The 14949-nt window shown below is 42.4% G+C and overlaps 1 protein-coding gene across 1 annotated transcript in view; it reads right to left on the reverse strand.

The window, feature by feature from the left end:
• Positions 1-346: 346 nt before the first annotated feature.
• TRAPPC11 (trafficking protein particle complex subunit 11) overlaps positions 347-14949 on the reverse strand; it is a 37701-nt gene continuing 23098 nt past the window's right edge. The window contains exons 19-29 of the mRNA XM_068970352.1: positions 13945-14132; positions 13692-13840; positions 13386-13507; positions 11958-12077; positions 10796-10861; positions 10531-10687; positions 9535-9646; positions 6620-6711; positions 4841-4974; positions 3199-3366; positions 347-1253 (exon numbers count right to left, since the gene is read on the reverse strand). Of these exons, the coding sequence (XP_068826453.1) occupies positions 1209-1253; positions 3199-3366; positions 4841-4974; positions 6620-6711; positions 9535-9646; positions 10531-10687; positions 10796-10861; positions 11958-12077; positions 13386-13507; positions 13692-13840; positions 13945-14132 (1353 nt within the window). The 3' untranslated portion in view covers positions 347-1208. The remainder of the gene's footprint in view (positions 1254-3198; positions 3367-4840; positions 4975-6619; positions 6712-9534; positions 9647-10530; positions 10688-10795; positions 10862-11957; positions 12078-13385; positions 13508-13691; positions 13841-13944; positions 14133-14949) is intronic.

Genomic DNA, 14949 nt, shown 5'->3' on the forward strand with positions numbered 1-14949 from the left:
CATCCATGTCTTCCAGGTAAGAAGCTGAGACACACAAAGGGCAACATAAGCAAAGTCACCAGAGCTGGGACTTGGCCCTGGAACAATCCGACGAGCTGCTGTGGTCTCCCCCTGAGCAGCGGGGACAACAGGGAACTCAGATTCCCCCAGCCCATCACAGCCCCTGGCTCCAGAACACACCCCCCACCACACACACTTCTGCAACGGTGTTTCCCAGCAAAAGCCGCTCCACAGAGCAGCTATCCAACAAGCTCAAAATAAATAAAAGATACACACAAGCATGTGTGAAAGAGAAAGTTATTTATTTACATCATTCTTTTCCTTTTTACAACTCCTATACTTTTAAATAATAAAAATTTCTGAACAGGGGAGTTTTACATTAAGATATTTTAACAGAGGATTTTCACAATATGTTTATGTACATGAATTTTCAAGAGTTTTAAACAGTTCTTTTCAACCTGCACGACATAACTAAAAGCTCTAGAACTTTAGATTTAGACCTTGCATCTTCCTCTAAAACGTTCAGTTTAGGAGATTATGTTGAGCATCTTGCAGTTCAGATCCTGACAGGTTAGGATCCTGTTTACGAACCTGCTTCATAAATGAACCAAGCAAGCTGAACCTATCTGAAATGTTTTGGTGGTAAGCAAAGGTTGTTTTTTTAAGACATCTTAAACTGCTTTCATTAAAACTTTTTGGAAGCTGTCTTTATCAGTCCCGTGACTGCTTTCTGGTTCCTCTGTATGGACTCTGAACAGACGTTAGATGCATGAGAACAGATTTATTCTATTCCATCTCTGGTTTAGCCAACTCTCAAAGGCACCCACGGGGATTCCAAGCTTTCCGGGGGAGACACTGGTGCTTGACTCCCCTTTTCCAGGCGTATTTCAGAGACTTAACTTTCCTCGGCTACTGCACATATAAAACCCCCTTAACTGGGAAGACGCCCGTGTCCACAAAACAACTTTCAACAAAAACAAAGGGCTAACACCCTTTCACGTCACGCTGACAGATTTCAAATATTTATTAGTCAAACTAGAAGAGAGATTTTCCTAATATTTTAGGATGACTTCCTCTGAAGAGTTGGTGTAACATCCATTAAAAAATAGAGAAGATTAACCTGTACCATGATCAAGTACAGCTCACCAGGAAACAATCACACAGTTCTGTCCAGTTTCTCCAAGAACAGCTGAGGCCCGTCCTGAATCTCACGCGGCCGCGATGGAGGCATCGTCCATGAGCCGGCCCTGTGGCTTCGGAGGGGAAAACAAGGAGGGTTTGCAAGGTAAGAATGACGACAGAAGTGCTGTCAACTGGAGAGGGTCTGCAAGTACTTGGAACTGTTTCACAGACACAGAATAAACGTGTGCAAGTTTCCAAACAAGATTATGTTCATCTGTCTCCTTTCCCCACCTTTTCTTGCCACGTGAGCCTGGGGACAGCGACCTCGCAGCCTCCGTGTGGCCCGCTCCCTGTTCCTAGTGGCAAGCTTACCAGCACATCACATCCTCTGCCCGTGGAGTCCCCTCGCCCCCTAACCTGCAGCCACCACCCACCCGTCAGTGTACCGTGGGCGACAGGGCACCTAGCCACCACTCCTGCTCGAGTGGGAAAGCTTTACCCTCCCTCTCGTGCTCAGCCTGTGTCCCGAGCTTTAAGCAGGCCACAAACCTGAGCTGCCAGCAAGCTCCTTGGGACTCAAGGGCTCCCCTTCTCCTGTTTGGGAAAGAGTGATGTCTCATGAACTCTACGGTGCGTAACTACAAATACTGCGAGGACTGAAGCAGAGGATAAACATAGAATGCCCCTTTCTCGAAGTTCACTGACCGAAAATTTTTAAAACATGACATCGGAAGAGGAAAAGCTAACAGTCAATAAAAGATATCGTGACTGCTTTTAGGTGTAAAATTTGACAAGTCAGAAAGTCTGACAACACCCCAGAGAGTCATCAAGGAGTTAAAAGAATGAGATTCCTGCAAATGACCATATGATGCTGACGGACTTTAAAAGCAGACCTTTGTGGGGAGAGCAGGAGGGGCACCAGACCAGCGTGAGAACCACAGCACCACAGGCCGACGGCTGTCCGTTAAGCCGACGGTCCTGGGGGTTCCCTGAGGCAGGGAAGGGGTCCTCCTGCTCTGCTCTGTTGCAGGGAGGTTTCATACGTGTAGGTACACATGCATGCATGTGTGAGTGAGGCAACTGAAGCTCAATGCAGGAATGGAACAAATAGAAGGCTAGGTCAATCAAAGCACAGGAACCTGGAAATCATATCACTGTTTAAAAAAATCAAAACATTAAACCTGAGTATAGTTTCCAACTGGTGATCACTTTTAGAAAAGATCCAAATCCAGTAGCATTGCACAGTTATTAGAATCAGAAAAGTTCAGGGATTGTATTCAGAAAATTAATCCACTTTGATTAAAAACGAGTTACAAATTGACTACAATTTTAAAATATATTTCTAAAAAATAAATTAGAAAGTAAAATAAAAAATTTTTTAAAGAAAAAAATAGAAATATATTTTACTAAGCCAAAGGAAACACATGTTTAAGGATGCCATCAAGATAAATCTTCATTTGCCCAAAGGAATAAAAACCTTTAAAATTAGATCTAAGAAAAAAATCTATAAAATAGAAAATAAAAAATTGATAAAATAGTAACTTAGTAAGAAACAAGTAGCGATATTGACAAATTTATGTAGTAACAGTCAAAATACTAACATTGCTAGTCTCAAAATACTATTTAGTGACGTTTACGTGAAAAAACTGCGGTGTTGGAGAAGATTCTTGAGAGTCTCTTGGACTGCAAGGAGATCAAACCAGTCTATCCTAAAGGAAATCAGTCCTGTATATTCATTGAAAGGACAGATGCTGAAGCTGAACTCCAATACTTTGGCCACCTGATGAGAAGAACTGACTTATCTGAAAAGACTCCAATGCTTGGAAAGATTGAAGGTGGGAGGAGAAGGGGACGACAGAGGATGAGATGGTTGGATGGCATCACCGACTCGATGGACATGAGTTTGGGCAAGCTCCAGGAGTTGGTGAAGGACAGGGAAGCCTGGCGTGCTGCAGTCCACGGGGTCGCAAAGAATCGGACACAACTGAACAACAGAACTGACTGACTGATGTGAAAAAACATCTACTTCCATTTGTTTCCAAGACAATAAAAAAACAGAAAATGTCTAAGCCTCACCTTTACAAAAATACTGGTTGGTATGAAGCGCCTGAGCAGTTGATTTGTGAAGTTGGGAAACCTTAGCAAGTTGATGTTGAGAGACGGCAGCTGCTGGTACCCAGCCATCAGAGGGTAGAAGTTATATAACATCTCCTGTTCCGTGCCAGGGAGGATACGTAATCGAATCTAAATCACAAAGTGACAGAAAAAGATAAACACATCCATGTATCAGAAAAACTTCCAACAGCTACATGTTGTTACCTGTCGCATTCTGGCAAATGATCGGACACTTAAATCCCGAGAAATATTTGCACCCTCTCCTATTCCATCTTCTAGACAGACACCAAAATGTAGGGCTGAATTAATGAGGCCAGAACCACACAGGTAACAAGTGTAACACAAACATGTGCATGGTTTCTCAGTTTCCACCAACAGCAAAAGGCAACCTGTACTTGCTGAACAATGCAAACACCAGACAGCTCAGCATTTCCTGTGTTTCAGACGAGGCAGGTGTTACAGCCACAGTGCGCTATGGGATAATCTATAGAAGAGCATCTCTGTAGACACTACGTTAACAGGAGAGGAGCTGGCTGTTTCCTGTGTTTTGTCTTAGGGATTTTACCTTTGTGGTAAGGCAAGTACCTTCAGGGCAAAAGGAAAGAGCACTATCTGGTAAGATTTTCAGTACTTTATCTAATTATTTTCAAGTCAATATGTGAAAGAGATCAGGACAATCACGAAAAGCCTACTCATTTGCAAATGAATACATAAAGGTATTCATGTATCATGCATCAGAGATAATATATGTGTGTGTGAACCAACATATTCAGCCAACATTATACTTTGAGTATATTAATATTATAAATTTATATCAGTGTACAGACTTATAGTACACTTCATGAGTAATTTTACTTTCATTTAACAGCAAACACAGCACTCAGGACATGCTAGCCAGATGGCTGACTCAGGGTGAATACTACTTGGCGTTATTACAAGTTTATGCTCTAATTACACCCTTATTATTAATAATAAAAAGCATGTCCTGACCACTGAGGTCTATCTGTTGCCATTCTGACAGAGGAGGATAGTATTCTTACTGAAAACATGGTTTTGCCTGAGAGCATGTTCCACCCAAAAATCTGATGAACTTTTCCATCTCTGATATGAAGACATGAAGAAAAATATCTGAATCATGTATTTCTCTATGTGGATATAAAATTGTGCCTACACGTAACACAGATAACTCTATGCAGGATCAAGATCTCTAAAAAATTATACTGATAGTTCAGAAGCAAATTAGGCTTTTAATCTGTGCAGTTATGCTTCAAAAGATCTCAAATTTAAAGATACACACACACAAACTCGTTAGCAATAAAAGGAATAGTTTAAAATTTTCAGGAATTCTATCAGTCCAGGGATTTGTGAACTCTTGTTTTATACGGAGAAAGAACCTCTATGTGTGATCTCAATATGGAAAGGGTGGCCCATTTAACCCACTTCTACAGCAAGTTGTAATTAAATCTTCAAAAGTACTTAAGATTCACCACTATCAAAACAAGAGGGACCACAATCAGCCTTATCAATTCATTTCTGACAGCTCTCCACTTTCTGGCCACACTCCTGTGTCTTCACAAGCAACCCCGTGAGATACAACCTGTACCTGTTTAAGCCCTGAGAACATGAAGGCGTCACTGGGCTCCACGGAAATCTCCACGTCTTGAACTAAGTCAGTCTTATTCTGCAGGTGATACCTGACAGGTAGCGACTCTCTGACACGCCCGAAAGATGGCAGATCTGCAGAGGTGACATTTCTCTTGGTTAAAAAAAAAACAACAAAGCTCACCATTCATGGTTTCCTTTTGTAAATAAAATTCATTCCATAGACATGGAATTATTTAAATTAATGATAGCACTGTGTTGTTAATGTATGGATGCGAGAGTTGGACTGTGAAGAAAGCTGAGTGCCGAAGAATTGTTGCTTTTGAACTGTGGTGTTGGAGAAGACTCTTGAGAGTCCCTTGGACTGCAAGGAGATCAGCCCTGGGATTTCTTTGGAAGGAATGATGCTAAAGCTGAAACTCTAGTACTTTGGCCACCTCATGCGAAGAGTTGACTCATTGGAAAAGACTCTGATGCTGGGAGGGATTGAGGGCAGGAGGAGAAGGGGACGACAGAGGATGAGATGGCCGGATTTCGTCACTGACTCGATGGACGTGAGTCTGAGTGAACTCCGGGAGTTGGTGATAGACAGGGAGGCCTGGCGTGCTGCGATTCATGGGGTTGCAAAGAGTCGGACACGACTGAGCGACTGAACTGAACTGAACTGAAGAAAATTCTCTGATTGGAAAATAGCCACAGGGCTATGATAAAGCAGGCTAAGAAGAACCAAAGTCTCCTTCTACAATTGATTTGGCTCAGAAAGGGTCTTGGCTACCAAAAGCTGAATTACCTTTTAGAAATAATTTCTTAAACCCACAAAAAATTTCCCTAAATATCAATAATGGCTTGAGATGGGATGACAGACATTATGGGCTCCTTGGTGGAAATTATGATGTATTTTTCTCAAAACCTTTAACCTGAATTTGATCAAGACTATAGATCTAACTGGGCTTCCCAGGTGGCACAGTGGTAAGGAATCTGCCTGCAACGCAGGAGACACAGGGTTGGGAAGATCCCCGGGAGAAGGAATTGGCAACCTGCTCCAGTATTCTTGCCTGGGAAATGCCACGGACAGAGGAGCCTGGCAGGCCACAGTACATGGAGTCACAAAGACGTGACTGAGTGACTGAACGCGCACACACACACAGGTCTAACTACCAATTTACAGGGGCAGAGGAATACTTAAAAATGATGCAATGCAAGTCAGCAAATCCAGACTGCAGGCAGCTTTACAGGAGAAGGACAGTTTCTTCAACAAATGAACATCAAGGAAGCGAAGGGGGAGGTGAAGGGCGTAGAGGAGGTGATGGGGGGTAGAGGCAGCGCAGTGGGGGAGAGGCAGTCTGCCTGCCCAGGGCTTTTAAGAGTCTAGACACCAACGCCAATCAACAGCAATGCAGAGGCCTTAGAACAAACTAGGAAGAACATTCAGAGTCAGCTAGGGAAATTTCAACACAGGAATTTGATCATATTGCAAAATTATTGCTAATTTTTAAAGTTATCATAATGACTCTGTGATTATGTTTAGAAAAATAGCCAGTGATATTAAAGCTGCATACTGAAATCTCTATAGATGAAATAACATTCTGGCATTTGCTTCAAAATGTTGAGGGCAGAAGGGTTTTGTAGAGGTATAGATAAAACAAGACTGGTCACTATCTACTTTTTGTAAATAGTGGGCATTTCTTGTAACGGGGAAAGTTAGAAAGAAAAATCTTAGAAGCTAAAATAAATATTCTTTTTGGATTCCATAAATCAAATAAAATGTGAGTCGGGTCACCTGCATTCACGTGGAGAGGGATGTTTTCCACGATCACGTGGGGCAGGGTGATGACGGTGCTGATGACGGGGACGCTGTCCATGGCTGAAGTCCTATGGCAGAAGAGAGGCCCCTTAAATCCACGTTTCATGTGAGAATACATCAAAACCAGGGAACAGGGTATTCACCAACTCACTACAAAGCAAATACAAATGACCCCTTTTCTAAAGGTTTAATGGAAGGAGTTTTGTGAAGTAGGAGCTTTTCCAATCCCATTTTTGAGAACTTCCAATGAAAGAGCGTTACAACTCATGGCTGCTGTTTGGTCTCAGTGATGAAGTCAGGACTCGCATCAGAACCTAAGTCAACTGTACCAAAAAGCACATCATCTGACCCAGCGTTTTGGTAGCAAAATGTCCTCAATCGGTAGCAGAGTGGTGTAACATTACAACACGACGCCTCCTCCCACTGAGGACTGTCCCCAGAGGAGCCCAGGCCACCGGACACGCGCTGCTGTAATGGCCCTGTGGGTGTGCAGGAGAAACTGAAGACCTAAAAATATTTCACTGTCAGCAGACACAGTGGCATTCCAGCATTACTGAGATAAAGTGAGTAACGTTATGAAACGGTCAGATCCTTTCCCGGTAGGACAGTCAGGGTGGGAACCACAGGGGCGGCTGGCAACTATCTGACAACCCGTGGGAAGAGCCTGTATGCAGAGGTGGAACAGGTGACACTGTTTCAAAAGTGCAAAGCATTACTGAGCAAACGCCACGGGCAAAAACAGCCAACCCCTCCCTTTTAAGAAGTACCTGTCTTTACAGTATTACGGTAACATGACAGAGTAAACTAAGCAGTGTCTTCAAAACACTGTTTTAACTCCTACAAATGTGAACTGAGCTAAACATAGACATGGTAAATTCAGCAGTGTGGAAAGAAAGACAAGTTATTTTTTTAAGAAAATTATTTTTTCTTTCTTTTAATAATTAGTTTTAAGATTTATAAAATAATTAAGCCGCACAAAAAAAATAACACATGCAATACTAGCTTGAATTTGGCATCTCTCATTCTTGTTTCTTTATGCTTTTCCAAATTATACATAAAGCCTAGGAAGCATATGTTTTACATGTTTTCCAATTCTGCACAATTTGTTCATATCCTGAACATCTGCAGTTGCTTTGTTTCATTTAACATTAACAGGCTGTTAGCCATAGCTCTGGCTCCTTCATTTTCACTGATATATAATATTCCACTGTACAACCATGCCACAATTTATCTAATTTCCTGTTGGTGGACATCTAGGTTGCTTCTTATATTTTATTATAAACAGTGCTGCTATGTACACTCCCAACCATGTCCCCTTCCTGTATGTTTGAATCTTTTCTAGGACTGCATGGTATAGCCATCAGCTTACCAGGTATTGCCAAACAGATTTCCAGAGCAGCATTCCAATCATACTTCCCCTTGTGACAAACTCTACATTGTTAAACCTCCTTATTTTTTCCAAGTAGTGGGAGTACACAAATTTCAGATTACTTGTAAGGCTGACATTCTTTCCCCTGTGTTTACTGACCATCCAGCTTCTCCTGATCACTATTCCTACTCAAGTATTTTTCTCAACTTTCAGCTTAGAGGTTTCTTTTTAATGATCTGAAAAAGTTCTTGCTCTGAATTCGAATCCTTTGCTCATTTCAGATGTTGTTAAGTAGCCTTCCCCACTTTGTACTGTCTTTTCACAATCTTCAAGACATTTTCTAATGAACTGAAAAACTTAATTTTAAGAAATTAAATTCATCAATTTTAGAGGCTCATACTTCTAGGGTCTTATTTAAAGAAATTCTTCCCTACACCAAAGTCATAAAATGATTCTCTTATTTTTCTCCTAAAAGTAGTGAAGTTTTGCTTTTTTACAGTCAGAATTTCGATAAATCTGAAATTAATTTTCATATACAATGTACAACAGATATCCCATTTTCTCCCCAAGTCAATACTCAGTTGTTTACCACCAATTCTAAAACAGCTCATCCTTCCCCCAGTGGTAACAATGCTACCTCTATGGAACTTAATTTCCATCTGTGCATCTGTGGAACAATTTCTAGACTCGTTCTTCTGTTCCACTGGTGCCCCTGAGCCCTGAGCCCACACCACAGTGATGACCATAGTAGATTTACAACAAGTCTTAGAGTCTGAACGCCTAGCTGTACCTCTTCTGAGAATTGTGACGATTACTGACATTTGGCCTTTCTACACAAATTTTAGATCCAAGAGTGTCAAGTTCCACAGAAACAAAACAAGCGGCTGAGATCTTGAAGGAAGTTGCACTGAATCTACAGTTTATAATATTAAATCTTAGCCAAGTCCTATCAGAGACTACTTTGTACCTCTCCCATTTCTTTAGGTCTTCCTTTAATGTTTTAAATTTTTATAATTTTTTCCATAAAGGTAGTATATATCTCCTACTAGATATGCTTCTCATCATTTTGCTGTTACATAAATGATACCTGTTTTAAAAGTACTTTGCCTCGAGGTTTATTATTGATATATAGAACCTGATTTTTGTATACTGATGCTATATCCACAGCAGTCTCGCTGAAACTCTTTATAATTCTAATAATGTATTGGTCCCCTTGGGTTTTCTGTGCAAATAGTCCTACTGACTGCAAATGAGGCCAGTTTCTCCTAATGCTTTTACTGGTCCTGTCGTCAGAATTTGGCTAAAATCTCGTCAGTATATAGATCAGAAACTGTAACAAACATGAACAAAAGTTATCCTTTTCAATCTGTGTGTTTCTGACAAATGGTCAGTGGCAGCATGCAGCTTCTCGTCTATTCTACAGGCTGGCAGGAGCTCTCAACTATTAACTGACGGTGACGCACAATAAAGGCGTGAGAACGACACAGATAATGGAGAAAAGGCAGGGCGCACACGATCCTACCTCTTCCAGGAGATAATATAATGCCCGGTTGCTACTCCGCCTTCAACATTTCCAGCCGACGGGCATCGCAGGCAGAAGCACTCGCTGGCGCTCTCTCCAGTCTGCAAGACGACTGCAAGACAGAGACTTTCTAATCCTCCCATCATTCCATCTATAAACAGAGCGCTTTACATCCAAGTAATGTTACAAAGAAAGGACACATCAATTTTCTGTATGTTATCTATAGAGACTTGGAGATGTTAAATGAGTTTTTCAAGGAAGAGAGATAAACAGAGCAACTAAAATAACCTGCTTATATTTGGTCTTGGGCTTCCCTGGCAGTTCAGATGCTCAAGAATCTGCCTGAAAAGCAGGAGACCCAGGTTCTATCCCTGGGGCAGGAAGATCCCATGGAGAAGGGGATGGCTACCCACTCCAGTATTCTTGCCTGGAGAGTTCCATGGACAGAGGAGCCTGGTGGGCTACAGCCCATGGGGTCGTAAAGAGTCCAACACGACTGAGCAACCCACACACGTATTGGGTCTTAAGACTACATCATGATTTTTTTAAGCCCTCACAATATTTGCCCTTATAATCCAGTTGACCACAATTCGGTTGGGCTAACATTCAAACTAGTTTTTATTCCTTTTAAGAAATACAAGAAAGCCCAAAGTGCCCTGAACCAGAAAGGTATTATCTCCTCTATAAACTGTTTTACTTTTAGTTGGATGATTTAGAAAACTTGTCTACTTTTCTGTTTTCCAAAGTTTCTTTGATAAACACCTTTTTCCATTTCAAATTATAAACAATAGTAAACATCAATTAAAAATTAATAGGAAAAAAAAAGTCTATTAAAAATCCAAACAGGAAAAAATACTGTATTTTCAAGTATATTTCTTAGTCACTTTCTTAATGTATCAAGAACCTGATCCTTTAAAACAAGGTCAACTGTAAACGATGCTAATCGTCCCCCCCCACTGCCTTCTGCTAGTGAAGGGGAATGAGCCACATTCTCACCTCTGTCCACCTGGGACTCCAGCTGGTCCATGGGGGTCATGGAGGGAGCTAGCTGCAGCTCACTGGAGACGATGGTGAGGGCCCAGGGGGAGGCGCTCAACAGGTCCGTCATGAGCAGGAAGGGGATGTCCGCATAAACCCTTTCCAAGTGCTCGAACTGTCGCAGGTGGAGACAAAGGTCTGTCAGGAAGTACACTAACCCATTTCCTTTTCTCTGTTAATTTCTATCAGCTAAGTGATTTCCAATATGCTTCCCAGGACATACCTTTGTAGAAACAAATTTAACTGCAACGTCAAATGGAAAGACCGTTTCTATTGTTACAGTTTCATCCTGCAAGGAAACGGAAATGGTACATCAATGGCTTTTCTCAGTCTTAACAACAGAAGATTACAAAACACAAATCGATTACTGATCAAATAATCCCAACTTAAATATTACAAAACTAGGATCTTTCCCTTAGACAATATTTGTAAAAACCTATGTCGAGAGTCCAGGTTGGCATTTCTAACAAGGCACCTATGGTTGTGTAACGGCTCACCCTGCAGAGCGCTTTCTCATACATTATTTATGGCAGGATCCAGCAACAGCGGGTAGGGCAGGCGCCATCACCATTCCACAGAAGAGGAACCAAAAGTTAAAGACTTAGCAATTGGCCTTAAACCATGACGCCAGTGGTATGAAGCCTAGAATCTGGGTCTTCTTCCTAAGTCCCTTCCTTCACCTTGGCTCCAGGTGGCTAGAATAAGGATGATGATAACAGCAATAAGGTAATATGACATAGCATCACTGTGTGTGGTCAGTCTTGCCTCTCTGCAACCCTGTGGACTGTAGCCCGGCAGGCTTCTCTGTCCAGGAGACTTTCCAGGCAAGAATACTGCAGTGGGTTGCTATTTCTTCTTCCAGGGGATCTTCCCGACCCAGGGATCTAATCTGTGTCTCCTGCATTGGCAGGAGGATTCTTTACCACTGAGCCACCTGGGAAGCCCCTTATAATCGCTGTACACGTACTGTAATGCTCGCATTAACTCAAGAAACAGATGTCAGTACTACTGTTGCTTTAAGATGGGCGGGCGCAGGGGTTGGGGGGAGTCACAAAGCTAGTAGGTGACAAAGGCAGCAGCTGAACAGAATCTGACCCTGGAGTCTGGACTCCTAACCCACGTTCCATCTCCTCTGCCAGGGTCTATTCACAAAACAATGGGCTTTTATTTATCTTTGCTTCCCAGTGACCTTTAAAAGAGCCCGCAGCCCAGACTCTCTGCAGTGACCAAACTACAAACCCCCAGATCTCTGGGTCTCCTCCTCTGTTGTGCTGGGAGGACACTATAATCACCTAAGCTGCTTATTTCACAGGTTAACTAAAATAACACGAAATAGGAAAACACTCCACATATGATATTTCCCAAAGTTGCCATGAAAAAAGTACCTTGTGGCACTTGCAAACAATTTCTTTTCCTTCAATCGTTGTATTGATCAGGTAAGAAACATACACAAGAAACATTCTCGAGCCCACTGTTCCACAGCGAACATATAACGTTTTTTCCAGCTGCAACAACATAAAAGTATTTTAATTAATATTGCCGAGATTGCCTCCTGATATATATTCTAGGATAATGCTCCCACCTTCCAGAGTTTACTGGACTAACTGGGTAAACACACGAACACTTTTTTACAGCTGTTCCTGCCACAGCCTAAGAGTGGGGTCATTATCACACCATCTCTTTTTTCTATTATCATTCTCAATTTCTCATGAACTCTGTGTTTGCTTTGGAAATAAAAATTGACTGAAAGGTTCTTTCACGAAGTTGTAAAGTTTACGTTATTTAGTTATTTTATCAGGCAATGGATTTCCTATATTAGGATCATTTGTTATAAAATCCCTTGTATAAAAACTGCTGAAGATATTTTATACATTTAAATATGTGACACCACCCTTATGGCAGAAAGCAAAGAGGAACTAAGAGCCTCTTGATGAAAGTTTTGAAAGAGGAGAATGAAAAAGCTGGCTTAAAACTCAACATCCAGAAAACTAAGATCATGGCATCCAGTCCCACCACTTCATGGCAAAAAGATGGGGAAACAGTAGAAAGAGTGACAGATTTCATGTTGGGGGGCTCCAAAATCACTGCAGATGGTGAATGCAGCCATGAAATTAAGATACTTGCTCCTTGGAAGAAAAGCTATCAGCAACCTAGACAGCATATTAAAAAGCAGAGACATTACTTTGTCAACAAAGGTCCATCTAGTCAAAGCTATGACTTTTGCAGTAGTCATGCACGGATGTGAGAGTTGGACTATAAAGAAAGCCGGGTGCTGAAGAACTGATGCTTTTGAACTATGGTGTTGGAGAAGACGCTTGAGAGTCTATTGGACTGCATGGAGATCAAACCAGTCAATTCTAAATGAATTCAGTCCCAAATATTCATCGGAAGGACTGATGCTGAAGCTGAAACTCCAATCCTCTGGCCACCTGATGGCAAAGAACTGACTCATTTGAAAAGACCCTGATGCTGGGAAAGATTGAAGGCGAGAGGAAAAGGGGACGACAGAGGATGAGAGTGGATGGCATCACTGACTCAATGGACATGAGTTTGAGTAAGCTCCAGGAGTTGGTGATGGACAGAGAGGCCTGGCGTGCTGCACGCAGTCCATGGGATTGCAAAGAGTCAGTCACGACTGAGTGACTGAACTGAACTGAAATATGTGAAATATGTGTATAAAATGTGCATTAGTTAAATGACTTGTTTAGTCTCAGGATGTGCTGTTAAAATGTGCTAAAGCTGTCTAAAACCCACTCCATATTTAACACTACAACCTGACCCATTTCCTCTGAGTTCCGGCTGGACGAATTCACCTGTTCCCCGGGCTGTAAGTCCCCGACAGGAATGTCAGTGAGCAGAGCCGGGTAGGACTCGTCACACAGTTCTGTCCCATGAAGAGTCACATGCGTTTTCTGAGTTAAATTGGCATCCTGTCCTGAAAGCACAAATGTTGACATTTTAAAAAAACAGAAGATTCAAATGTTGTCCTGAGAATCAACACTACTGCAGAGAGAGCACTCAATCATAACCATTTGCAAAACACGTTTCCTGAGGTTAACACCGTGATGTTCATTTCATGTTTTATCAACACAGATGAAATTTTAAAAAGAAAAGTTTACCAGGTTTTAAACCAGCAGTGAGCTTCACATCTCTGATCGGGGTCTTCTCGTGGGACTGAACAGTCACAACCAAACAGTACATTTCGTTAGTCAGGGCGGGGGGGTCATGTCGCAGATGGACCGAAATGTTTGGAACTCTGGATATGATCCTTCGGGGGAAAAAAATGCTAGCTAAGTAACTGATCTAAAAACAACAACAAAGGATTCAAAGAAGTGAGACGACCTTCCACGACCGGCCCGCAGCCCAACTCACATGGTGCTCGCCTGGATCACGATGCCGTCCCAGTGGACCTCGCTGTCGGGGAGCCTGGGTCTTCGTTTGAAAGAGCGCGAGGCCTGCAGGGCCTCCTGGGCGGACGCGGCATCCCCGCCTCCTCCCTGCCAGTTCAGGACCACACACCTGCCCGCCTCGCTGCCCAGAACCAGATCCACGGACGTAATCTGCGAGGAGGAGGTCTGTCAGAGATGCCAGCTCACACAGTTTGTCACCATCCCCTCCCAGGAAGTCTCGGGGTGGGCTTCTGGGCTGTGGCGTTCCTGGGACCTGCGACGTGACACACAGGTCGGAACACCCATTCGGAGAGCCCGGTCTTGGGCTCCCGTTGGCTGGGACACTGGCTAGTAACCCTGCGCCAGGTTTCAACCTCTTCACCTTCACACGAGGACAATAACCCGACTCTCCAGCGGAGATGGGCCATGTGGCAGTTACCTCAGCACCTGGGGTGGTGCCCGAGGGAGCAGACACGCAAGCAGTGGCTGCTGAGCGAAATTAACGAATGTTCTGGTAACCACTCACCTCCTCTGAACCTAACTCCTAGCTCCACATGGACTTTTCCTGATGACATCAACAGCACAAGCAAGGAAATTTTTTACTAACTGAATAAATGTCCTTTCCACTAAATCTATTTGCAAATATATTTAATAGCATTATTAATTTTGACTTGCATCTCGTAAGGCTTCCTTGGGGTATCTTGCAAAAAGTTTTTAAAAACTTTACCTTAGTTTCTCATAAAAAATTAAAACATGACATTAGGGGTTTAGTCAAAATCATGAAGAATTTTTTTAAACGAACAAGCAAAAACTCTAGATACTGGTTTACAGATTATATAATAAACAGATTCACAAAAATTGTTATGGGAATACTAGGGGTGCAGTCTTATGCTTCTGTTTGAGAAATGGTCCCAAGTTCAGATTAGCTTACCTGTCCCATTCCAGCCATGGGAAAGCAATATTTCCTGAGAGGCTTACCCCGTCCTAA

This window comes from Capricornis sumatraensis, chromosome 4, assembly GCF_032405125.1.
Source record: "Capricornis sumatraensis isolate serow.1 chromosome 4, serow.2, whole genome shotgun sequence".
NCBI lineage: Eukaryota > Metazoa > Chordata > Mammalia > Artiodactyla > Bovidae > Capricornis > Capricornis sumatraensis.